Here is a 26,235-nt window from a genome sequence, read left to right on the forward strand (position 1 = left end):
ACAGAATTTTAACTTTATTTTATTTTCATATATTGTAATGGTACAAAAGGAGAGCCTGAACATTAGGCAAAGTTCAGTTGTCCATTGTTACAGACGTCCCACTTAAAAAGCCAGTGTTCAGTCCACTTGGCAACAATTAGTAAAAGGCCTTGTGATACAGACAGTGCTGAGTGAAACAAGTCCGTCCATCCAACTTTTAGTTTACATTTAACGTGATCGCTGCTTAGGTTTAAAAGCGTTCCTTCCAGTATCAACGCACACATGGTTTCAAATGAAATGGATGGAAATGAACCGTTTTCCCTGATCCACAGGCATCAGAATACAGAGATGAATTGTACAGAGCAAATACAATCATGATTTATGTTCCATACACAGGCAGAAATATAATGCAACCACGGCAGTTTAAGAAAAATCTAGGGCGATGAAAAGGAAATGAAACTGTCTGGAAATGTACAATCTTGGGAAATATTAACAGATGATATACTGATGTACACAATGCCCACACTGGAGGGTGAGCTCACCTCCATTTACAGTAAGTCAAGATTGTCGAGTCGTTTCTGCTCAGTTGTGAAGTCCTGTTTTGTTTATTCAAAAACAGCAGTGTCCAAAGGGAAACCAGCAGCAATATGAATGATGATTATGAGCAAGAATAAACTGACCAGTCACGCTGCTTCACACAAACATTGCTTAAGTGATACATAATTTAGAAACACACAAAAGGAATTGGGAAAAGCTGGAAAATAACAAAAAAGAAGAAGAACAAAAACAAGAAAAGCTTTTATACGCACTGACTTAATGTGTTTGGGTGAAAATGAGCTGAGACTATATCTGAAACTGCTAGAGTTTTCTTGTAACCAAGGAGCACGTATGAGTCATCAAAACTTCCTCCTTTTGGTTTCGTGGGAATGTCTGACTGACCTTTTCCTCGGACCTTCACCTGATTCACTAACAGAAAAGGGAGTGGGCTGAAAATTAGACGCATGACTCAGAGGGACATGACGGTGAAGGACTGTAGAGCCGAGTCACAGCTCAAAGGACAGAACAAAAATGACCAAGGCAACTCGTCACCATAATATTTGTGCGTATGTGTCCAAACATACGCACGCAAAACAAACAAACTCCCAGATAAAAACATATTCATGAGAATTTTGACAAAGTAGTGTGAGAGAGTGTGAATGAGCACCATCCATCTTCGCGAGTTATACTGACTATACAGGCTCTACTAGGAAATAATTTAGGTTTTTATATATGTCTGAACTCCCAGAACTAATGATGTGACCCACATGTTAAGGCTAAAATTTTATAACAAAAAATGTGCGTACAGTTGTTATCCTTGGGCTCAAATCAAGCAACCAGGGCTTTGTAAATCTAAAGTCTGCCATTAAAACACAACAATATTATTGCCCGATATTAGCTAATCGCCAATGTATCGGTATTGGCATTTACAACAGTGTTGCTGACAAATGAAAACTTTAAAAAAAGAAGAGACAGGAGAAACATCCTTCAACCATGTCATGAGTGTTGATGTTGCATAGATTGTCCACCGGAGGGCAGTCTGCAACTTCCCTTTCATCAACGCGTGTTTGGAACGACGCAAACACAACAGCCGCCTGATCCCAGCAGAGCGGAGGTGAATAAATAACGACGCATAAAATACATCAGGAGAATTTGTTTATGTTTAGTGCGTTTGAAAGAGAAAAGAAAAATATTGGAGTATTGGCTTTTTAAGTCACCAAATATCGGTATTAATATCAGCCGGGCCCTGTCTGCCATTAGTACCACTGTACACTGCTTAAGTGCTGTGTGCAAACAGAAAGCTTTACAGACAACCTAAAGTTGACTAAGGCCAGTTATTAGTGCTTTGAAAGTGACACTTTCCTGGAATAAAAACCTTAATTAGCAATAACAGGAACGCTACGTATTGGCAACAATGAAGAACAACATGATACATTGTTTTTAAAAAATAATAACAATCAATAATCAGACTAGATGGGCTAACTCAGAGTAAACTGCCAGTTATAGCCCAACATCATACACATTTCTATGTTACTATATTATTTACTTGCCTATTTTTGCGGATTGATTGGCAGGCCGGCAGGCCAACAGTCCCTATCCGCATACTTGGCACTGCTCACGTTTATCCCGCAGTATGCAAGCAATTCAATTTAAGCATTCAAACCTTTCCAGGAAAGCTGAGATTTCCTGTGGATGAATCTGTTTCTCTGGCATTATTGCCTTTTTGCTTCCATCTGCAATCTCTGTTGCAATGTTAGCACTAGTTGCTCGTCAGCTCACATAAAGCTAAAGCTCCTATTTGTGCCTTTTAATACTGCATGGGAGCGCTTTACTAGTTCCCCCTACAAGGACATTTGGATTCAGTCAAGGCCTCAGTAAACAAAATATACCGTGAACAAAGGTATAATTGTATCATTAGAGTTAACCTTCCTTTAAAAAGCTTGAATCAAAAGAGAAAAACAGCAGGTAGGAAGAATACGGTACACATGAAACAAACACATTAAATATTTCAGCTATACATTTTACAGCACAAGAAATAAAAAACGAGCCAAGATTGTGATGTTTGCAATCATTCCTGGGGTATAAAGCTTGTAAAATCTAAGGCCATATTAGCTGCAAGAGATGCTTGGCTGGGGTGAACATGGCAGAATTAGTCCAAATGATGCTATTAAATCCAAAGGCCTTAATAAGGAAAGTGTTTCAAGCAAACCACGCATGTTACATTAATTTGGTCCATAGATGGTGGGAATCACATATTGCATGTTCGTTTTCTCTCTCCCTCTCTCTGCAAATGTTTCCCTTCTGTTGTCTGATCTAAATGTTTCTCCACTCTTCCATTTCCTGTTTGTCCTCATCTGTCACTTAGATAAACAGATTACATATAAGTGTCTGCTTTTGAAGCTTGACTCAACTCTTCTCAAACAGGAAGTATCTAAACTTTCCATTATCACATCTGAAGTTCATTTCCTTTGGGAGTCCCACACATGTAAAGCTTGACTAAAGCTTCATAAATCATATGGCGCATTAAAAAAAAGGAATAAAGAAAAGAAGTACCTTCATTCTTGTTCATTTTTTAAGTGTATTATCTACTCGATGTGTGATTAGCAGTATCTATGCTCCATATATTTTAACTAAAAAACCCAAAACAAAACAAAACCAAAAGAAATCCGCTGTGACTTGTAATGCAAGGACAGCTAACCTCACATAATTACATGTAATTACAACATAGCAAAGAAAATAACAATAATATGGGTATAGCTTTGACAATTTCTTTTTAAAATAAATGCAAAACCAAAACTACACGTCTATTGTGCATAACATTGCATTCCAATATTCACAATAAAACAGCCCTTCTCACAGGCCCAAACATAATGCTAATGTATGGTACAATTTAAAAATACACCAAAATAAATTCTTGGCCTTTTCCCAACACATTACAAGGTGTCATATTAAATCTGATAAAGTAACACACTCAAAAAAAAGTATAATGCTCGTTGAAACAGAAAGATTCAAAGAAAGAAGATGGATTTGTCCCATGCAGTTAACAAACAGCCTGCCTCACAGACTGATGTTATAGTTTAACAACTGCAGGGTATTTAGACATTGAACTGTAGAGTGTGTTCCCATTTGTTTCCACTGAATATTTGACAGCTTTGTTTCTTTGAAGTTCATCTTCTGAGCTAAGGCCTAAGCTGTGAGATCACCCGTGAGATGATTTGCTAATCTTCATCAAGTCATTTTGTCTACGTAAAAAAAATGCCTCAGAGTAAGTCGAGCATAAAGAAAGCCAGAAGGAAAAACAACACGGCGAAGCTTCATGCCTCAACACATCGGCTATCAGTTGCGCTGTCATTTGTTCGATTACATCTGCTAGCACAGTGAGGCACGCTGCACCTCATCTGCAGATATAACTGTATAAAACTCAAAGGTGATTTTCAGTCTCGAGGCCAGAGAACGTCAGGCTAACACTCTTCTGTGCATATTTCCTGTTGATAGTAAAGTAGTGATAATCAGCACATTTAGATCACTGGCAAGGTTGAATCGTGCAAGTTTAAATAAACGGGTTTGCTTTGGACAGTTCCTATTGTGGCATGCATACTCAACATCACCTGGATGAAACACTGAAAGGCCACAATACCAAACCACCTTTCATCGCCAAGCTAGGTTATGAGATTATTCCACTGGCAGGCATGAGACAATTCTAAAAGCCATCACTTTCCTGTGCCTGTTGGGCCAGAACTGCTGCATCTCCTTCAAAGTTTCACAAAATTTCATTGCTTCTTCATTCCTCTGATCAAACTTCTCTCCTCTGCAGCTGTCCACAGTGGTTCGGCTCAGGCTTGTTCCTTATCGGCCCTCCACAGCTGCTCTTTCACTTCTGAGGGAAGCGTGTTGAACAGGTCCTCCTCCACCACCAGGCTGCTCTTCTTCAACAGTCGGCACTCGCCGAGCTCCACCGGAAGACACTCCAGACGGTTCCCTCGCAGCTCCAGCTGAGTCAGCCCGGTCAGTTCCCCAAAACGTGACGGTAGAGTCTGCAAGCAGTTGTTCCCCAGATTCAGAGTACGAAGTTTCTTACACTGGAACAGCTCTGGGGGCAACGTCTCAATCTGAAATGGAGAGGAAAGGAGGAGGTTGCAGTTACCCTGGCCTGCTGAGGCAGTTACTAAGCAAAACATGTTTCACATAATAAGCAGCTCAGTTGTAGATCACATTAATTTCAGATGCTAACCAATTAAAACTACGACAAACAGGCAGGATCACAGGAACAAAATCAAAACTAGGTTAAATCTAGGCCTGCAGTTATATATGGGTGAACACGGTGCAGGCCAGTATCGACTTTGGTGACTGCTATGAGCAGATCCAACATTTACTATAGCAACTTAAAGACGGTTAATAACGAGATAAAAGACTTTTAAACAGCTGGGTTATTTTAATTATGATAACCATAAAATAAAGCATCTGTATTGGCGACAGACAAGCAATCTCTTGCTGCCACCTCCAAAACAGCATTGAGTTAAATGTGACTTGATTGGTTCAAATGTTTTGCCAGGTTTGGTTAATTTCAGCTGTTCTTGGATGCCGGCTCTGAGAGTTGAGTATCACACCAGTAAACAGAATCTAGGCATCATTTTAGATTACTTGTAAACTTTTGTTAAAGCCTTATTACACAATTCTACTAAATATAACTACTGTGTGCATTTTTAACCAGCTTAGTTTAGGTAGCTGGAGTGCTAGCTATTAACAAAGAAATTTTTCCTATTACTCAGGATCAACCGAGCAGAGCACAGCTGATGTTTAGACAGCTGATGTTTTATTCAAATCTTACCCTGATACTACATTCATGTGTTTGACCAATCAATGTATGCAACCAGGTCTTTCGAAGCTTAGCTAAAAAAAACATTCCCACGTCCCATGGGTTTTGCACTCAACAATAAAGCTACGGGTTGACAGAACAATTTTACATCTAATTACGAATTTTACGCAGGATGCCCTTCCTGACACCACCCCATAAAGAGGCTAGTCTCCATTCTGAATTGACCCAGCGACTTACACTATGGAGCAAACACCCAATACTACGTAAAACTGGAATTTAATCTGACTCAAATGTGATATTTAGAACAATAAAATAACAGTGGGTTTGCGATGTAACCACCAGAACGTGATACAGGCAAAGAATTTCACAATTTGTGCATGTCTGCTAAAGACTTAAAGGTTTGAACAAATTTAGGACTTGAGTTTACTTTGTGTACCATGAACCTCTGTTTGAAAACAACAATGCAGTCATACTCTGTTAAAAACTTCTAAACATTAAAAACCTTTTTTTTATTTGGATAGATAATGTGCTGGAAGTTTAAAGAGGATTTTAAGGAAAAGAGGCCCCGAGAGCCCAAAACATCAAAAGGACCCCATTTAATGGAGCTATTTGTAGCCGCACACAAACCTGCTGGAAGCTATTTTCAGCATGCAAGCGCAGTAGAAAGTCTAGTAAAACAGCAGTAATAATAACCTTTACTGAAAAACACATGATGCTGTATGCATGCTCAGTGTTCAAAACAGTATTATCAGGAGAATTCACCAAGTGTTTCTTTAAATTCTCACAGTAAACAAATGTGAATGAAATGCCCCAAAGCAAATAACTGAGTTAAAGCTTAAATGATCTCCTTCATCAGAAACCACAGGCTTCAATCCAACTGTGAATTTTTAGCATGATTGAACATGTTAATGAAAAATAACCAAGTTTATGATAATCTGCCACCTTAACACAGTGAGGGAGGCTAGTTTTGTGGAGAAAAGCGACACATTATACAAATAATACCATATACACTTTGTAATAAATACATAGCAATGACACATTTTGGTCCGCTTGGAGTTCACTTGGATTTTTTTGTGTGTGAAAAGAAGCCAAACCACAGGAAAAAGCTACAAGTTTACAAATTCATCAACTAATTTAGACCAGCGTAAACAAACTATAAAAGCGCCCTTAGACAAAGACTTGGACAGCTGTCAATATACCTGGGTGGTCCACCTAAGTAAAGTCTTTGTATGGGAAGCACTACATTCCTACTGTTATCTTCAAAGGCATAATTCTACACCAAGAACATGTAGATATTTATAATGGCTGACCTCCGTCAACAACTTATCGGGTTTTTAAGCGAACCTTACTGACATCTATGAGAAAGATAAAGGGGTGGAAACATGACTGCAGAATGAGAGAACTTGATAACTTTTACTACACTTTGAATCACCTTGTTGTTGAATTGTGCTATACAAATAAACTTGCCTTGCCTTACAATGAATAATTTAAGAAATTCTTCGCTACTCACCCTGTTTGCTGTCACTGCAAAATACTGCAGGTTCTGGAGGAAGCCCACATCTGGGTGGATGCTGGTCAGATTGTTGTGGCTCAGGTCTAAGAAGCGCAACTTGCGGCAGAAGAAAAGCTGGCTGGGGATCCTCTCTATCTTGTTCCTATTCAAATAGAGCCTTTCCAGGTTGGTGAGTGTTCCGATCTGAATGGGGATATAGGCAATCTGGTTGTACCACAGCTTCAGGCACACGAGGCGGTGCAGGTGCTGGAAGCTGATGATCTCCTCTATCGTCTTCAGATTGTTGTCCTTCAGGTCGATTTCCTGCAGGTTGTGCAAGCTAAAGATGGAGTGCGGAATACGTTCGAGATCGCAACGAATGAGCTCCAGCTCAGTCAGGTTGACCATTTTCTTCAGGCTGTTGAGCACCATTAGTTTGGTGCCCTCATTGTTGATGGAGAGCTTCTGAAGGTGCACACCCACATCCGTTACCACCTGGGGAAGCTTAGTGAGGTTGCTCTTAAGCCGTAGCACTTTGAGACTTTTGAGCTCTCGGAGCCCATCGATGACAATGTAACGATTATTCTCAGCACTCAGGTTCCCGGTTAAATGCAGCTCTCTGAGATTCTTCAGGCTGTAGATCCACAATGGGATCTCCTTGATATCAGTGAACTTAATGTGGAGGGACTTCAGATTCTCTCTTAGAAAGGCCAGAGCTGGAGCCTCAATTTTAGCCGGGGTGTGATAGAGCCACATTTCTTTTAGGTTGGAAAGCTGGGCGATGATTGGAGGGATAGTAACATCTGGAATAAGTTCCAGCTTGAGCACCTCTAGTTCAATCAGATCAAACACCGTGTCTGGAATCCCGCTGAGCATGAAGAGGTGCAGCTCCAGCTTCTCCTGGGAGTTCTTGGTGATACGCTGCCGTAGCTTCTCCAGTGTCCACTCATTGTTCAGGTTGAGTTGCCTCAGCTTGTTTTCACTCACCTCTGACAGAAACACAGCGAAGCGCTTGGAGTAAAGAGGGTCATACTGATCTATCATGTGCAGCATGAAGGCAAAGTCGTTCTTTACATCTGGGATGTCACTGTAACTGCTTTCCTCACGGATTGCTTCAAAGGAGTATCGTTTCAGGGAGCGGCTGAGCATCCAACAAAGAGTGTACATGCAGATGAGTCCATAAACCACCACCAGGGAGATGTAGAAACAGGCCAAAATCCTGAAAAGAGTTGCTAACGGATGGGCGCAATGGAACGAGCTGTACCCGGTTAGATTCTGAATATTCTCTGTGCACAGCACATTGAAGCTGATGTGTTTTACATAGTGGGCTGTGTAGCCAAATATCAGTATAAACTTTATTACCTTGATAATGGTCTGACGTATGTAAAGGCGGTACACTATATCACCCTCCTCTACATGTATTCTGAACTTTTTAACCTTTTCAAAAAGGGCCTTGGCCTGCTCCCCTTCCTTTTTATCTAAAACTCCAGTTTCAGAGCGATCAACAATTCCTTGTTCAATTCTGGTCTTTGTTCGTTGGAGCATGGGCACACTGGCCTCAACATCCTCGCTCACGCTTGAGGCCTTCTTGTCCATCGAACCGTTCATTTTCCCCACAGGCTTGGGGTCGCTCTCCTCCACCACGGTCTCAGACAAAGCTCTTGTTGTCCACGGGGAGTCGAAGCACTTGAGGAGGATGGAGACAAAATGCTCCACTTTAGAACTCGTGCGGGGGAACTTAAACCAGAAGTTGCTGCAGGCCAGGAAGATTAGAGTGTGGAGTAGCACCAGATAGGGGAAATATTTGGCAAACCAGTGTAGTTTTTTCTCATAGCAGACTGCGTCTACATAGTTATACTGATGTCGGTCAAGGTCATACTGAATGCCTTTGGGTTCCGGTGCGTAGTGGGTGGTCAGATTCGGCATGGGCATGACTTCGCACGAGTCATTAACGACCCACTTGCAAGGCAAGCAGATCATCTTGTCCTGTGTGACCTGCAGCGTCCCGCCGAACACCGCAATCATCAGCATGACGATTGAGATGTAGTCTGTGAAAACGTCCCACCATGGCTTCAGGATGCGGTACGCTGGCTGGGTGTCAGCAAAGTATCGGAGCTCTGTGACGGGAATCATGATGGTTTATCTAAAAAAGCAGAGACAACAGAGGATTAGTTCATGACATGTTAGGTTAAACTGTGTTTTGAAAACCTTAATGCTTTGGGGCAAAACTTTGTATAAATTACACTCAAAATATTATTCCTGCCTGTTGGCAGCTGACTGTGAATATTTTAAGCTTTTTCCTTATGAAATCCAGTTGAATAGCTGTTTTTCTTTGATAGCTTCTATGCCAGTTTCTGGGATTAAGCCAACCATTGTTTTCATTAGGAATTAATCCTCTAATTATTTCGTCATTCATTATTTCTAAAATGCCATGAAATAGTGAAGAATGTCCACTATGGTTTCCTGAAAGAATACATTTACAAATTACACTCCAAAACTATGACACAGTCAATTTACAAATACATAAACCAGAGAGAGTCTGATGGTGCACTGGAGAAGCAAATGTTTGGATGTCTTGTTTTTTTGCATGAAATATGATTCAAATTATTAAACCATCTATACAGTGGAAACCCATATTCCCAACAGCAATCAAACATATTTGCCACAATGTGTCTTGGAGAATATCACAGCACTGAAAATAGTACTAAATGGATACCATAATAGCATCACCATTTCATATAGCAGGATAAACACAATCCTTTCATTTTACACTGCACAATTGGAAGGAAGCTTGCTTTAGTCTTGCCTTCTTGCTCTTATGTTATGTCAATATTGATGTGAATATTTTAAAAAGTCAGACAGCAAATTAATAAATGCCACACACACAAATAGCACTAACTTACAATTTGCCTTTTATCCTGATGTAGCCCAACACGCACCTATGAGCAAAGAAGTGGAGGTTACCAGACTAGAAACACACAAAACACGATAGTTCTGATAGCTATTTGTCCTACAACTAAACAAAAGATCCTCTGAGCATCTTGCATGGGACACAGCACATTGCAGAGGCAATAGCAGCACAGACCCCGAAGCAGGCATGTTCATACAGACTCGGTGTCTCCACCTGTACTGTTACGTAGCCCTTTCTCAGAATGAATACGTTTTAACATGTTACTCCTTACAGAAAGGGCCACGAAGGAATGTATTCTCCCAAGAAGCTATGTAAAATCCTGCAAAACCAACAAATTTCCTGATTGTTTTCCCCCAAAAAGTGAACAATCCAAACAAGCAGGAATACTTAAATTAAAATCAAGAAAAACAACTTGAAAATGGATGCTAAACCCATTACTGAACACAAAGCTGCTGCTGGTCCCACGAAAACACAAATCCCCCAAAGTGAAAAACTCCTGAGGCTTGAGTATGTGTGTAAAAACCACAATCAGGCATCTTTTTCAAACAGTAAATAACAATAGACTGAACAATAAAAAAATAGAGCAGTCAAAGCAGCTTTTTTTCACAATTCAAGATGTTTTAAAGGATCATATTAGCCCAAGTATAACCTCCTACACAGAAATACAGTTTCATGTGGACACAAATCTGATAGTAGAAGAAGAAACAAATCAACTGTAATAGTACTACTTATTTTTCTTCTTATAACAGTAAGGAAGAATCAAAAACAACAAAAACTGCATCTCCCTGTTTGTTCAACCACCCCCTACCTTATGAAAGAAGATAGCTGCGCAAGTCCTCACAAAAACGCATTGTTTTTTATCCAGTTCAAACCAGAATGGCAGCGGAGTCGCTGTTGGCCTCCTTCGTTAGGCTTCTGCTTTGCTTTAACACAGAAATTACAGCACACTGAGACCCCAACAGCTGCCACAATACCCTTAACTGTAACCAGTCAGATGGTGTTATTCCACAACAGGCTATCTTTGACTCCAATGCAGTGTACACTTCCCTGTACCACAACAGATTCATGACAAACCCAAAAGCATTTGACATGCTCAACTTTAAAATGTGACAGATGGAAATTCTGGTTTTGCAATACAGTGAAACTGCTGCATATTTTCACTTTCGTGTCTTGAAGTCATTGGTGTGTCGCTTAGATCACAAGTTTGCCACAATAAGCTCATATAAACTCCAAGTTCCATGTAACATAAACTAATTGCCAAGATCTTCCAAGAATTTCACACCAGGCTCTGAAATAACCCTAACAATAATAATGGATGATCCGGTGAGGTCACAATGTACCACTAATATCTTTAATTCAAAAGAACATCCGAGGTTTGTTTCACTTCATCCTGGCACAGGAAAATAAACACCAGTCTGCAAGCAGCTTACCTTGAACCACACTACACTTCTCCAAAATCATCCCTCTAATAATTTCAACCAAGGACTTCTCTGAGGAACTAAGGACTTCCTGTCACTATCCCTGGTGTAAAATAAAAAAGGTCAAGACAGGATAATATAGTGACTGTGTTCTTTCTTGTTTGCTATGTTACCGCAGTACATTTCTCCTGATTTTCTTTCTCAAACAGAGATGCCTTTGTGCAGGCGAAGTGCAGGTGAACCTGACCACCGAAACAGCCAGTGTATTACAGAGCCAGAAATAATTTCCCTCAAGGACACTAGTGTCCATTTGGTTTGTCACAAAAACAAATGGACATGCCTCTTTTGCAGTATATAATGGACTTTCCTTTAAAATAACCCCGAGCAACCCCAAGTAGCTTTAAGTGATATCTGACAGCTAATCTCCAAAAACTAAATGAACTCCAGTGAGGGGAAAAAAAACCCTTCCTGTGGGGCTTAAACTCAAAATCCCACAGGAATAAGTCGCAGGTTCGTATGGGTGCCACTCCCTACTGCTCCTTAGTATAGATTTTTGGTGGTAGGCATACTTTAATACCAACAACTTTCCAAAGACCTTAAAAAAATAAAGGACTGAAGGACTTTCTAAGGACTTAAGGTCATCCTCAATGTACACATGCAGGACAAGAGTGTGCGTAGTGCAAAGATCAGAGCACAGCATGTAATCGTGAAAGAGATGAGAAAAACCCCAAAATGATAACAAAATAAAAAGAAAAGGAAAAAGAAAAACGTGCTATAATCTTTGTTATGTGTCCATGATGAGAAAACACTGAACAAGATGGTGTTAACGATGGACAGCATGTCTCCAATGTGATTTGAACCCCACTGAATGTGCACATGACACCTTTGGGAGAAACTTTTAGTAGACAGAAGAGACAAAGTTGAACTTGTTGGCAAAGATAAACAACATACTTTGAGGGAAAAGGGCACTCTATACTAAGGCTAAAAGCTCAACTCAACTAGGCTGGATATTTAAAAGCTGATATGATTTTTGAATATTCAAATAGTAATTAAAAAATGAGATACTTTATGCCTTAATAATTCCTTGGTTTTTTTTACTGGCATTTGCAAGGATATAATACACTACTATCACCCAAAAGGGATGGTAATGCACATGCAAAGCCAAATACAGTGAGAGCTGTCAAAAACCTTCAAATAGAACTTAAAAAATAATGCAGCAAAGCTAGCATATCACAAGTCTGCCACAACTATACAACAGTCATCAGAGAGGAGTATGTTGGAAGGATGTCTTTGTAGAATATTATATTTGATTAGAAATGCCTGTTAATCCAAACCTTGAAGCAGGGTGGAGGTAGCATTATGGGTTGGAGCTGTTTTGCAAGTTCAGAAGACTTTCCAATCGAAAACACTGAATTTAATTTTTGTGTTTAATTCAGCAGTCTACGAGCAGAAGATTTTGAAAGGCTGGGTCATACAACAGGACACTGATTCAAAACATATAAAAAAAATACAGATAAGCCCATGTCTCAAGCCACCACGAATTTCTTTAAATGTTGCTTCCAAGGAGCCAGACTTTATTGTAACTGTTTAAAGTGGTTATGAGCAACAATTCTCCAGGCTTTCTGAACGTTTTTCAAAACCTTTTTCTTAACTAACTGGCTGCTTTTTGATTGATTGAGTATCTGAGTATTTTTAGAGAAATTATTTTCATTTATTTGTTTATTTACTTCACTTAACACTGACAAGCATAAACAAGACACCTAACTCAAGGGATGAACGAGTGTTGTGTCTTAGCAACAAACTCATTTTAAATTGCATCTTTCGACAGTTCGTTACTATTTTTGCTCCAAGTTGATTGCCAAATAGCCATTAGCTAAAAACTTGGCATACGTCAGCATGAAGAAATTGCACAAGTGGAGGACAAAAGAAGAAGTTTCAGGCATAAAAATAATTTTGCAGTATACGAAAATGAAAAAAAAAATGCAGCAAAGAAGCCATTTTTAAGGAAGGGAAACAGGGAGAAAAAGCTGAGGTAGATATGAGCTCAGCTAAAAATCAGCGACAGCTGGTCTTATAGAGTGATGAATTTGAAGCTTTGGGGTCAAAGTGTCATAGGAGGAGGTCAGGAGAGAGGTACAACTGGGAGTATGTACAGCCAAAACACGGTGGAGGCTCAGTCATGGTTTGGGGTTGCATTTCAACAAGGGGTGTTGGGAATCTTATCAAAACTAATGGAATTATGAAAGCACAAAAGTGCCCCTAGATTTTGATCCACGATGCAATACCAGCAAACATCCTAGAAGAGCTTTGCATGTAATTCCAGAAGAACTATTCCTGAAGACTACCCATAGAAATTACAAGAAAGCTACCTGTGAGATATCAGGTAGTGTTGAAGAACAAAGGTAGACATACCTTTGTTAGAAGGGGTGGCTTCTAAGATCATTAGAAGCCACCCCTAAAGAAATGAGGTGTGGTACAACACTTGCACAGTAATGACATCTCACTCATGACTGTGTCTTTCCAGTTAAGATTATGACGGCCTATTAGCGTAACTTAGCAGAAGACCACATCACAACTAATTAATTCTGGTTAATTTCTTGCAACTGTACACATGTGGACAGAAAGATGGACAGATACCAGTGCTGCCAGCACTTATTGCAGGCAGGAAGTTTTATTACATTCACTTAGATTGATACACGCTATAAACTCCTCTGTGTTTGAAACATCTCTCAATATTCCCTTGGCAACTACTTCACAAATTTCCATTTAAGTGCCGCAAACATTTATAGGACCTCCAAAGCAACAGAGAGCATCACTTTACTAACGTCTTCTACGCCCTGTTATCACGTACCATACAGCAGAGATGACTAAGGAACAGCGTGTTTTGGATCCCTTCATCAGTTCACAGTTGTTGAAAGTATTACACCCAGATCTCAGGGTTGTGTCAACAGCATCCAGTCCAGGCTTGTTGCTCCAAATGTGCTGGAGTTGAATATCAATTTTAAGCGACAAAAATCAGCTTTTTTCCACCATATTTTGACACTGTGTGGTACAAATAATGTATCATTTGAAGATAATGAGGTGAGAAATCATATATGAAAAGACTAAATGGTAAATGGCCTGTATTTGTATAGCGCTTTCCTAGTCCTTAAGGACCCCAAAGCGCTTTACACACTCAGTCATCCACCCATTCACACACTGGTGATGGCAAGCTACATTGTAGCCACAGCTGCCCTGGGGCGCACTGACAGAGGCGAGGCTGCCACCGGGCCCTCTGACCACAACCAGTAGGCAACGGGTGAAGCATCTTGCCCAAGGACACAACGACCGAGACTGTCCAAGTCAGGGCTCGAACCTTCCGATTACAAGGCGAACTCCCAACTCTTGAGCCACGATTGCTCCGACTAATCCTACCTTGGTCTGATTCTAGCTTTTCAAAGGAGGATCCTTGCACTTAACAATTTTTCCAGCACTTCCCAGCACTATGTGGCAATAACTACATAACTATGTGATCTGGATCCAGCAAGTCAAAGACATTGATTAGTTTCCCGTTATTATTTTTCCATTTTAGCTAATACTTAGTAAATCCTGATAAAAGTCTACATAAGGCTGTTAGGGGGCAGTTGAGTTGCTAGTCTACATCAGCACTACATATCAGCAGTGACAGTGTTTTCTAAAGCCACAATCCACTCACACTTTATAAAGAGGTCCTTGACCACAAAACTGTTGCCTAGAAGAAAATGAAAAGAAAAGAAATTCAGGCCAAAAACTTGAGATCGTTCTTCACAGCCCATTTGTACAAAGCAGAATTATCACAGCTTCCGATCTCAGCCCATCTGCCCAGCCCTGGGGCATCAAATCAAGGGATGGAGAGGACAAGGTCTAACAACTGCTGACTCACAAAGAATGTACACCAGTGATGTCATGCTCTCACACATGTTCACAGTAATGAGAGGTCTGAGACATAAACCGTTTAAAACTACTTTATAAAGACATATCCTGATCTTATAAATTAATCATTCTAACCATATTTGTGTGCCTAGCCTGCCAATGGCAATATTACTACAGCAATGCGATAAAATCATAAGAGCTCTTACATGTATTTTGTGACTCTGTAGTAATAAAAATGAGAAGAAGAACAGCTCCTTATGAACTTAATATCCGAGAAACATCGAGTTACAAAACAGAGCTCTCCTGTTTTCCACTGCATGCACATGCTTTGCGGCTGCTGATGGGAAAACTTCCGTGTTTTAATCTGATGTTTATAGCTTCAGTGTTTTATCAGCAAAAAACTGTTTGCGCTAAAAATCCCAGAACACCTCGCCTGGCCTTTAGCTATGGACAAAAATGCATTTAAGCAGGACCGAGAATATTTCATTAGCTTAAAAAAAAATCAATCCGAGGCGGTAACACAGTCGGATAAAATTACATGTAATCCAACCCCCCCAGAGCGACCTTTAGTTAGGTGGTCCTCTCCACAGCAAGAGTCAGCAGAGCAGGGACGGGAAACGATGTCTCATGTCGGTGCTCAGTTAGCAGTCTGCGGCAGCTAACTGGTTATATACCAAACACCCTGAAAAATAACAAAAGACCCACCTGTTTTGCTAAAGCTGGTGTCTCTCGCCTCCTCCGCACTCTGGTGAAACATTTCTCAAACAGGCTTCAGAAGCTGAGGCAGCTCGGACATCAGGCCGGAGCCCCGTTATGCTGCTACGGTAGAAGAAACCCGCAAGAAGGCTAGAGCGGTGCGGGACCGTCGGCTCCCACAAAGAGCTCTGTCCGAGCAGGGACGGGGGAAAGTACGAAATTATACAGTTTTTCAAAATAAAAGCACAACCCTCTCATCTCACTCTCGCTCTGTCTCTCTCACTTGTTTCCCCCTATTTTCTTTTAGCTTTCCTTTTTAAGTTTTATTAAATTAGATAAATAGGTTAGTTATATATCTACTCCCAGTCGGTCGCGGCAGATGGCTGCCCCTTCTGAGACTGTTTCTGCTGGAGGTTTCTTCCTGTCAAAAGGTTTCTTCCCACACTTACCTTACAGTATAAAGTCTGTGAGACAAATGTTGTGATTTGGGGTTATATAAATAAAATTGAATTGAATTGAATAGAATAGAAATAAAATTAAATACAACGGAATTGAACTGAACTGAACTACAGCCCTCTTTAAACTTAAGTGGGCCAGTGAAAGTCTGCATTTCTGTAAGTGTAAAGAATTGTAATTACACACTTAACATATCTTAAGATAATAATAAAAAGTGCAATTCATCTTTTCGTTTTTCTACATGATAAAGAAGGGCTCCTTTGGTACATAAAAAAAAACGCTGTCAGTCCATTTGTTTGGGCTTGTAAATTGTAGGAAATAAATGTGTAAAATTACACATTGCTCATTGGTCAGAATGTCCTGTAATTATAAAAGAGAAGGGTTTTGCTAATTGACAAACAAAACACAACTGTATAAGTTATAAATGTGTTAAAAAAATGTAAACAGTGAAAAAATTCAAATCAATACTTTACGCGATCTAACCCCCTTTTTTTTTTTTTTTTTTTTTTTTTACATTTACAGTAACTTTAAGGGTTTAAAAATAGCAACAACAATAAAAAATCACACTCATCTTCATTCACCAGCAATTTCTTCTTTCGGCTCTTCCACAAATCTCTGCAGTGATTGCACGGTGGAACTGTGCATACATTTTTAATAACTACCCCACATACAGCATCTAATTTCATTGGTACACTTGCACATGAATTTATGGTAGTTTAGGTAGGTCATTCCAAAAATTTTAGATGAACTTGTCACATTTCTTCAATTTTTAAGCTGACTGGGCTGCTTGTGTCTGTTCATCCACATCCCAGATTGACTTTGGGGCACCTCAAGTCTAAATATTATCGGAAATGTGCTCAACCTCATTCCAAGCATTATATATTCACTTCAGAACAGATGCAAAAAGCCTTCAAATCAAACTTTAGATGGAACTGTTCCCACTGAATAATACATGTTTGCCTAAAGTGAGGGCTTATGAATAAGGTATGAATCCTCCCTGTAATGATCATTTGTGCAGAATATCATATAGTACAGTCCATAACATGTTAATAAACAAACAGCATTTAGAGATAATATATTTTAAGGTGTAAATACTTGCTGTGAAAAGGTATTTGCCCCCTTTCTGATTTGTTAGGGTTTTTTTTTTTTTTTTGCATATTTGTCAGGCTTATATTTCAGATCATCAAATAAATTTTAATATCAGACAAAGATAACTTGAGACAATACAAAATCCAATTTTTGAATGGCTTTGTATCCATTTCCAGACTGAAAATGACTTTCTCAGCTGCCCTTGAGTTTCTTTAGGTCGTGGCATAACGTGTTGGGTTTTGAGATTATTTAGCCTACTTCACTTTGTCAGACAATTACTATTAAGCGATTTTTTGATTCAACAGGTCTGGCAGTAATCAGGCCTAGGTGAAGTTAGTGAAACTGAACTTAGCTTGTGACAAATGTGACAAGTATGAAATAAGAAATTTTCACAGCACTAAAACCTTCTAGTTTAGAAATGTGTTTATTTAGTTCATCTGTATCACAAGTCATACAAGTGAGCCCTGTGCTTGCTCTGTCACAGTAACAAAGAACTATAACACCCAGAAACTGCACATGGACCCATCACAGAGACAGTGTGCCACAGAGTTCCACTTTTAAGACATCCATACCTTTCCCTTAACCCACACAGCTCAGTGCATTTGTCATTTGTGCTTATTGCCATTCAATTAACCTCCACAGGCCTGCAGCAGCCTTGGCCACAACCTACTGGAACATTGTAAAAGGTTTTGTTATACATTGTGTCCTTACCGCTTCAATTCCCACTAAAGCCTTGGGAAACAATGAGGTGATGAAAAGTGTCTGTGAACTACTCAGTTAATGCTAATAATATGATATATGATTCTGGATTTGTGAAACAATGGCCATCCCAGAGGTGCAAAATCTGAATCTGAGACATTCAAGACTGTATTGACCCTCATGTGAGTGACTCCACAGAAATGCCTGACCTCTCCAGATATTCAATGCAATTCAAACTTTATTTTTTCTGTCATAAATGAAAAACAACCTTTGCTGTGGAGGGCTTTGTGGTAGGTTTTTGGCAGGTTTAGCTCCTTAGCCAGAGAAGCTGAACTTTGTTAGAATTTCCTTCAGTGTATGCAAACAGAATTTGAACCTGCTAGGTGGTCCAGCTTGGGGTAGTTTGAATAAATAGACATCTGAGATGTTTATTATATAGTAATGCATCGTGCTCATGAAATCGGCAGCTACAGTAAAGCATACTAACACGGGACTAACACAGCAGGAAAAGAATCAGTATTTGTTTATACTGACTGATGAAGGTCTATCAGGAAGTAAGGTGTGGACATAGACCATATCACAAATTCATTGTGTTTCAGAAGTGTTACTTATATTTACAGCTCATTTCTGCAGGGCAACCTGCTTGTGACAAATAAAGCTTGATGATACTGATACTGATACTCATTTACAGCTGTTTAATGTTCAATGTTTTTAATGCATATGCATCTTAATATTTGATTATTTTAAACTAACATCTTGTTTATAGTAAATACTTCTTTATGTCTCCTCCTTGCAGGTTGAGGTGTGGATGTCCATATGTCCCAGTCTCACAATATGACCACAATATCTGTAGGACACCAACTGCTGGATTGAGTGATTATAATTCCGTGGTCAAAGGTCAAGGTCATTGTAAGCAAAAACTGCAACATGCTACATGAGCGTGGAAATGCATGTGTTTAAATGTTAAAGGTGGATGTGATGTAGTTACTAAAATCCATGTTTCTCAGGTTATCTTGGTTAAAGGAAAGAAGAGCTATTAAAGGCATTTATCAACAAATTGATATGATGAAAGAAAGAAAGATAGGAAAACTAAAATGTTCAGTTTATGTTTACATACTTGTTTACTATTGGACTGTTTGTCTGTGCTGCTGAATTGGCTATTTAAATCTTCATTTTATCAGAGAACACAATGTTGGATAGCTGTGGAGTTATTTTTCTGTCAAAAGTCAGAAATGAAATTATTTTCTCAAATTGATAGAAAAATAATTCCATAGATAACTTGTATCTTTAGTTTAACATTTTGGTTCAAATTCAATTAACGAAATTCTTGGGATATGTGAATTTTTTTGCTTAAAGATTTACAGAACTTCAAGTAAATGGTAGAGAAGATAAACTATAAAAATATGGAGTTATCCGTAATGGGGTTTATGGAAAGACAATAAAATAGACACGTTTCTTCCTGTTAAAGAGAAGTTTTTCCTTCCCACGGTCCTTAACGTAAAAAGGGCCTCGCTGTTGTGATTTGTTGATAAATAATAAAACTGAGTTAACTTGAACTGAATTAGCATAATAGTTACACAAAAATAACTGTAGATGACCAGGTTGTGAACATTGTTGTCAGCTTATTATTGTAAATAAAAAACAAAGAAACACACTAAACACATCTCAAACATAACTGAGATGTCTCCAAAAGAATTTCACGTTACGGCTTTCATTTAGAAATATGCTGGCCTTTGTAGGAAAAAGAAATCATTTTATTCATTTTATTTTGAAAATGTAGGTGCGTGATGTCATCAGAGTGCGACAACATCCACGTTGATAAGTCATTAGCAATTTCATCTGCGACTGAAAAGGGACTTTTACCGTTTGAATACAGCCGTGAAAATGTTGTTTTTACAGAAGTGTCTGACACTCAGTTATTCTTCGAGCACTGCGCGAGCGGTCAGCCGCTCTCTTTGGTCTCACCGTAACCGTTCAGTTTTGCGCAGACTCTGTGCTGTGGCTCACTGTCCAACCACAGCCGGGACAGGGCTGCTCTCTTCACAGGACAACATAGGTTTTCGTCTTCTGTCACCCGCTTACAGGTGCACACCTCGTTTCGGTAGTTACCGAGGACTCTCAATTTCACGGAATGTCAGCAGTGAGGCATTGGGACAGATTCAGTCAACACACTATCACCTCGTTTACACGTGCAAGGTAGCGCACGCACACTGTGTTGAGGTAGTTTTTGTTTACTTTTTCTTTTAAAGTCATGTATATGACACGCAGACTGTGTCCTGTTCGCAGGTTTGCTCCACCAGATCCATGCAGAAGATCTCTAAGCTGGCTTACCACAAAGGTGTCGTCATAGTCACGTGTTCAGGATGCAAGAATCGCCACATCATAGCCGATAACCTCAAATGGTTCACCGACTTGGAAGGGAAAAGGTTGGTAGTGCCGTGGACTCCTCACTGATTCAAAACAACATCCCGAGGGTGTATTGGGTCCTTTAATCTGGCAGTATTTGCGGTTCATGTGATTAGAGCGTCTGATCTAATAATAAAACAATGCTAAGCATCCCAGAATAATTTTGAAGCAGTCTTCTCTGCTGCAAGAAGGAGGGGATGATTTAACTTAGCCTTAAACATGAATGAAATTCTTGATGTTTTTTGCCCAACAGTGTACAGTACAAAGTCTCTGTAGGGTAATTTTAACGTTTTTAATATTAAGTTATTTTCTTGTGTGCAGTAAAGATTTTTTTTGGTACAGACAAATATATATAAGATTCCATACAAAGTGAGTGTAAAATAATAATTAAAAACAAATCAGTCGAAAAGATTTAGTTTTCTCCCTGGAGTGGCTCTGTTGTGTAGTGGTTAAATATTTTGCCTTACATGTATAAGATACTGGAAGACAGACAAACAGAGCCTCAGAGTGGCTCTGTTGGTGGAGGGAAGGGCATCCAGCACAAAATCTGTGCCAAATCAATGTGGATCCGTCCGCTGTAGGAACCACTTGAGAAGCATCCATCTACTAGTATCTACTATTCCTTGGAGTTACTGTATATAGAGCCAGTACCTGACAATCATTTGTCTGCCTGAAAAAGCACCATGAATCAGCATTAACTGCATGACTGTATTGCCTTATATTACTTTAGTGGTATGTATAAACACCAATATAATTGTAAAACTATTAGATTAACCTGGTGAGTTTATTAGTCAGTAATTAGTAATGTCTGATTTATTTATTTATTTTTTTACTTTTAATACCGACTCTTACGTGTTGTTTAACATAACAGCAACATCATAAAATATTATCTGCGACGTGTCTGAATCGCAGCAGGTAATTGATATCTCTGTTTCAGCCAACGACTGCTGCTGCAGTATATTTCAGTATAATTTTCAGTGTTGGTCTTTTGCTTCAGAAACATTGAGGAAATCCTCGCTGCCAAAGGAGAGACAGTGAAGAGGGTTGAAGGAGGTGCTGCTCTGGAGATAGTGATGGATCAGTCCACAGAAGACAAGCCACAGTGTGCTGAAGACACAGAGGAGTCTAGCAGTGATCCAGAAAAACGATAACGCTCTGCTTGTACTGTAATGTTTATACTGTAAAATTGCTATATTTAATTTATTAATAAAATCGCATTTTTTGAAATTTCTTTGATTTTTTCATCGTGCATTTTGATCATTTTAGTGTACATGATAAGCTTTCAAAAGAAGGTGCTGGAAGTATAAATCCAACAACTAACTGTAGTTGAAGCAAGAATAGTTTTTAATTAAATAATAAAATAACTATCTCGAACTGTATGTAATGTGTGTATAGGAAAACATCGAAGTTATTATTATTTTTGTTGTTGTTGTTATTTATTTAAAAAAAAAACATTATTGCGCTCCAAATGACCCTGTGGGCGTTCCGTTGGGAACGACTAATCTCGCGACATCTCGCATTGTCGCGTACAGTAAACGTGTAAACATATATGACAAGTAGTTCTCAGCTAAGCTAGCTATATTTTGCAGTCTATAGAATTGACTGCAATGGACACTGCAGGAGCCCAGGACGAGGCGGACAGGCCCCGCCATCGGCCTTTCCTGATCGGTGTCAGCGGAGGAACGGCCAGCGGCAAGGTCCGTCATGTTTAGGGCTTGTATGTGATTTAGCATCCCGGCTAGCTTTGCGTACATGCTATTGGCGCCAATATTAGCGTTTATCAACCTGACAAAAACAAATGTCACACTCACTTACCCGGGAAATACGTATGTTGGTCATAATTACATGTCTGCTGTGTTCATTTTATACTATATTTGTGACCTGGTGGCCCAAGACTTGTCCAGCTAACTAGCCGCTGTAATGAAACTGTCAGTTCTTTATAGACCTGGAGTCAGCTAATAAATACCGAGGTCACTGATACAACGTTTCACTTCAGACTGTTGCTCTGGACATCAACTAAAACAGAATTTAATATTGTGCTTTAATACAATCAAAGGCATTACCGACAACAAAAGTCGATTTTTATTTATTTATTTACAGTCGACCGTCTGTGCAAAGATCATGGAGCTCCTGGGTCAGAACAAGGTGGACCACCGCCAGAGGAAGGTGGCAATTATAAGCCAGGACTGCTTCTACAGGGTCCTGACTCCAGATCAAAAAGCCAAAGCGATCAAAGGCCAGTACAACTTCGATCACCCAGGTAGGCTCATGCTACAAGTAGGATTTTTTCCCCTCTGCCAAATCTGATCACGACAGACCCAGTCGGTGTATTTGTAAGATCACTCTAATAGAGGTATAGGAGAGTTAAAAACCTACCTGTATTGTAAAATAGCATGCATATATATTTTGTTATGCTGTTTTAAGGGTGTTGTTAATTATAAAATACATCCAGATATTGTTACTGGATGATCTAACATCTGTAGTAAATATAAAAGTCCTGTGGAGGAAAAAAAAAAAGTAAAAAACAATCAGGAGCAAAAAACCACAGAAACAGAAAATTCAAAGTCTGACATGATGAATTGCAATGCTTAGATTTTATTTAGAGTTTGGGATTGCTATTTCTGAGCAGGTGACAATATATGGGCTTGAAGCAGTGCTTTAGTTAAGTACACTTGTGTTAACACGTGTGGGTTTAGTGGGTAATGCTGAACATGGGCTCTGTGAAATTATGCTCCTTACATGCCTCGTATTATGTACTTCACATATTTATTGATTTAATCATGTTTTTGCTGTTTTATACAGTGAATTAGACACATAAGGCTAGTCCTTCAGTGTTTCGGTTTAATGTCTTTCAGAGGCATTTGATAATGAGTTAATGTACCAAACGTTGAAGGATATCGTGGAGGGGAGGGTAGTCGAAGTGCCAACATATGACTTTGTCACCCATTCCAGGTAGGAAGGAAGCTCTTTGTGGTTCTAAGCCCTGATATTCTTTATAAAAAAATAAAGTCCTCTGTCCTCACCTCATTTATTGTGTTTATAGGCAGGAAGAGAGGATCACAGTTTACCCAGCAGATGTAGTCCTCTTTGAGGGGATCCTCGTTTTCTACCCACAGAAAGTGCGCGACATGTTTCACATGAAGCTGTTTGTGGACACAGATTCAGACGTCAGACTGTCTCGCAGAGGTATCGGTGACTCCCTTACACATGTGAAAACCAAACCAAAAATTTATGTTATTAAAAAATTTTTTTTTTTAATGTTTCTTAAGATTTCAAAACTTTCAAAATAACATGAACAAAATAACTTTCATTTACCAGTCTTTGTTGATTTTCTATTAATTTCTAAGTTTAAGATGTCAAACTGTGCTATTTTTTGGGATTATTGTGGTTTGGTAACAATACGATGATCTAATCCATAAAAAGCTTTATCATCAGAGGCCAAAAATAGAAAACTTGCCAGCAGAACTAAGGGGGCTCATTTTGTTGGCTGACTGGCCAGGTCAGGCCCAAATGTGTATTTGGCTGAGCATTCAACCCTTACATCAGAATCAATTAGCTGAAAAGCTGGCATATCTTGCTGTGGTGCAGTGAACAGTATTTGAAAGTCATGTCCTAAAGAAATGGGGTGAAAAGATCCAACAAAAGCCTGACACAGGATCTGGCCCTTCAATAGATCTGTCACTGAAGCTTCATCAGAAATGGTCTCAGTGGAAGGGTGGCTGTCAAGAAGCCGTTGTTAAGGAGGGGAAACGGGAAGAAAAAGGCTGAGGTATACCAAATAACAGAAAAACTACACTGTAAATCAGTGGCAACAGGTCTTAAGGCGTGATGAATCTGAATTTCTAAATTTTAGGTTTAGATGGCTGTCTATATACAGAGGAGGTCAGGAGAGCGTTTAGTCATCTGCCCATCACAGCGGAGGCTCTGTCATGGTTTAAGGCTGCATTTCGACCAGTGGCTTTGGGGATCTTGTCAAAATTAGGAATTATGAACACAGAAAGTTGCAGTCAGAAGTTGATTGAACATACAGAACCATCTGGAAAATGTGTGATATAAAGCAGCTTGAGTTTTTATCATGACGATGATCTCAAACAAACTATTAATGCAGCAAAAACACAGATGGATTAAAAAACAATCATACAATGGAACATTATAGGTCATGGATTGGCCTCCCCAGTGTCCTGATCTGGACATTACTGAAGCATTGTGGGATCCTCCTGACAGAGAGCAGAACAAAAGGCAGCCAAGACCCAAAGAAGCCTGGAGCACTATTCCTGCAGGCTACTTACAGAAATGACAAGAGCGAGACCTGTGTTCATCAGAACTAATATTCCAAATCACTAGAACTCAATTTTTCTTTATATACGGGTATTTCCATGCAAGTTTGAATCAATTACTGTACCCATTTCCTATTTTTTTTCTAGCAAAATATAAAGAAACTGAGGATGACTCACAAATTTTGTACCATAGTAATATTAATAGATATTACAGACAGTGAAATGAAGAGAACACAAATATGGGAAAGTCCAGTTGTTCTTGATGGCATCATCACTTGTCTTTGGGATTCAGTTTTTGGTCTAATCTTTATATGCTGCATCACATTTTTACAGTTGATATTACTTCATATCCTACTTTTTTCTTTTTTTTTTCTCCTCCTGTAGTTCTGCGAGACATGAGCAGAGGGAGAGATCTCGAGCAGATTCTCAGTCAGTATACAACATTTGTGAAGCCAGCTTTTGAAGAGTTTTGTTTGCCTGTAAGTGTGGTGGTCAGCCCCGATTATGCGCTTATTTGTTCAGCATCTTATTCTGTTAAGCAGACACACATTACATTTGTTTCTAAAGACATTTTGTTCTTCCCAGACTAAGAAGTATGCAGATGTCATCATTCCAAGAGGAGTCGACAATATGGGTGAGTGCTTTTTCCTTAAGAAAATAAATACATTTCAGCATTTTCTTGCTCTCTGTAGAGTCAAAAAAAAAACAGAAAAACCCCCAACTCGTTTTTTTCTGATTTCCATCAGTGGCCATTAACCTCATTGTGCAGCACATCCAAGATATTTTAAACGGCGAAATCTGCAAATGGCAGCGTGGATCCGTGAACGGCCAAGCACGTGCTCTTAAACGGGTCCTGTCTGAGCAAGGTGACCTACAGAACGGATCCGCTAACGCCCCAGGAAAGAGGGTCCTCCTGGAGCCCAGCAGTCGGCCTCACTGAGACTGTATAGATTTGAATCGATTGGCTTTGAGCTTTAATCGCTGCTACAGATTGTATTTAAATTTTTTTTTTTCTAAATGTGAAGTGTGTTGGACACGCTCTGCATTATTTTAAAATATTACCCATAATCACATGTTGCAGGGATTTAGTGCTGCAACGTCTTTCCCATTTAACTGCAGTTATTGGTGCATTAACAGACTCTTGAATATGTTTTTTGTTTTTAAACAAGCAGTCTTCCATGATGCTTTAATTTGTCTTTTGTTTTTTTTCTTTCAGTGTTAAGTCCAGTCATGTGACCTGTGTCTGAGACTGGAGGTCTTATAATTGAGGGTAGGAAGTGTTTCTGTACAGTAGATGCTGACCTATAGTCATGCTTTTGCACTTGGAGTGACCCTACTGTTAAACTGAGTCATGCTTCTTTATTGCTTTCAGATTAATATATTGAAATGATAATGCAGATGTCTTGTACGTTTCTCTTTTAAATCAAGTCAGAGCCAGATGTGTTGCACCTAGTTTCATATCGAGCACATCCTTAATTATTTAATAATGGATCTATGCCTTAATTTGTTTACTTCCACTCGTTATTTGTGTACGACAATAAACGGAAACTGTTAAACTTTATTCAAGT

The 26,235-nt window shown here is 39.3% G+C and overlaps 3 protein-coding genes across 5 annotated transcripts; 2 read left to right on the top strand and 1 right to left on the bottom strand.

Moving 5' to 3' along the window:
- Position 1: 1 nt before the first annotated feature.
- lrrc8aa (leucine rich repeat containing 8 VRAC subunit Aa) lies at positions 2–15,917 on the bottom strand. 3 transcript variants are annotated; one of them, XM_085280001.1, is made up of 4 exons: positions 15,750–15,917; positions 9,728–9,763; positions 6,843–8,967; positions 2–4,625 (listed from the first exon to the last, which is right to left on the bottom strand). In XM_085280001.1, the coding sequence occupies exons 3-4, from the start codon at positions 8,955–8,957 to the stop codon at positions 4,350–4,352; spliced, it is 2,391 nt and encodes a 796-aa protein (XP_085136127.1). In that variant the 5' UTR covers positions 8,958–8,967; positions 9,728–9,763; positions 15,750–15,917; the 3' UTR covers positions 2–4,349. The 3 variants fall into 3 exon arrangements, with proteins under 3 accessions (XP_085136127.1, XP_085136128.1, XP_085136125.1); XM_085280002.1 differs by lacking the exon at positions 15,750–15,917 and adding an exon at positions 10,544–10,698; XM_085279999.1 differs by lacking the exon at positions 9,728–9,763.
- Positions 15,918–19,778: 3,861 nt separating this feature from the next.
- Positions 19,779–21,617, top strand: dnlz (DNL-type zinc finger). The gene is made up of 3 exons (XM_085281260.1): positions 19,779–20,180; positions 20,271–20,410; positions 21,388–21,617. Exons 1-3 carry the CDS (start codon positions 19,869–19,871, stop codon positions 21,539–21,541), a joined length of 606 nt encoding a protein of 201 aa, XP_085137386.1. The 5' UTR covers positions 19,779–19,868; the 3' UTR covers positions 21,542–21,617.
- Positions 21,618–21,894: 277 nt separating this feature from the next.
- Positions 21,895–26,228, top strand: uck1 (uridine-cytidine kinase 1). The gene is made up of 7 exons (XM_085280009.1): positions 21,895–22,087; positions 22,491–22,650; positions 23,246–23,342; positions 23,434–23,576; positions 25,052–25,146; positions 25,253–25,301; positions 25,414–26,228. The coding sequence occupies exons 1-7, from the start codon at positions 21,998–22,000 to the stop codon at positions 25,605–25,607; spliced, it is 828 nt and encodes a 275-aa protein (XP_085136135.1). The 5' UTR covers positions 21,895–21,997; the 3' UTR covers positions 25,608–26,228.
- The last annotated feature ends 7 nt before the right edge of the window (positions 26,229–26,235 follow it).

This window comes from Mchenga conophoros, linkage group LG7, assembly GCF_057382185.1.
Source record: "Mchenga conophoros isolate Kocher_MC1m ecotype Shallow Benthic linkage group LG7, M_conophoros_male_GT1.1, whole genome shotgun sequence".
Taxonomy (NCBI): Eukaryota; Metazoa; Chordata; class Actinopteri; order Cichliformes; family Cichlidae; genus Mchenga; species Mchenga conophoros.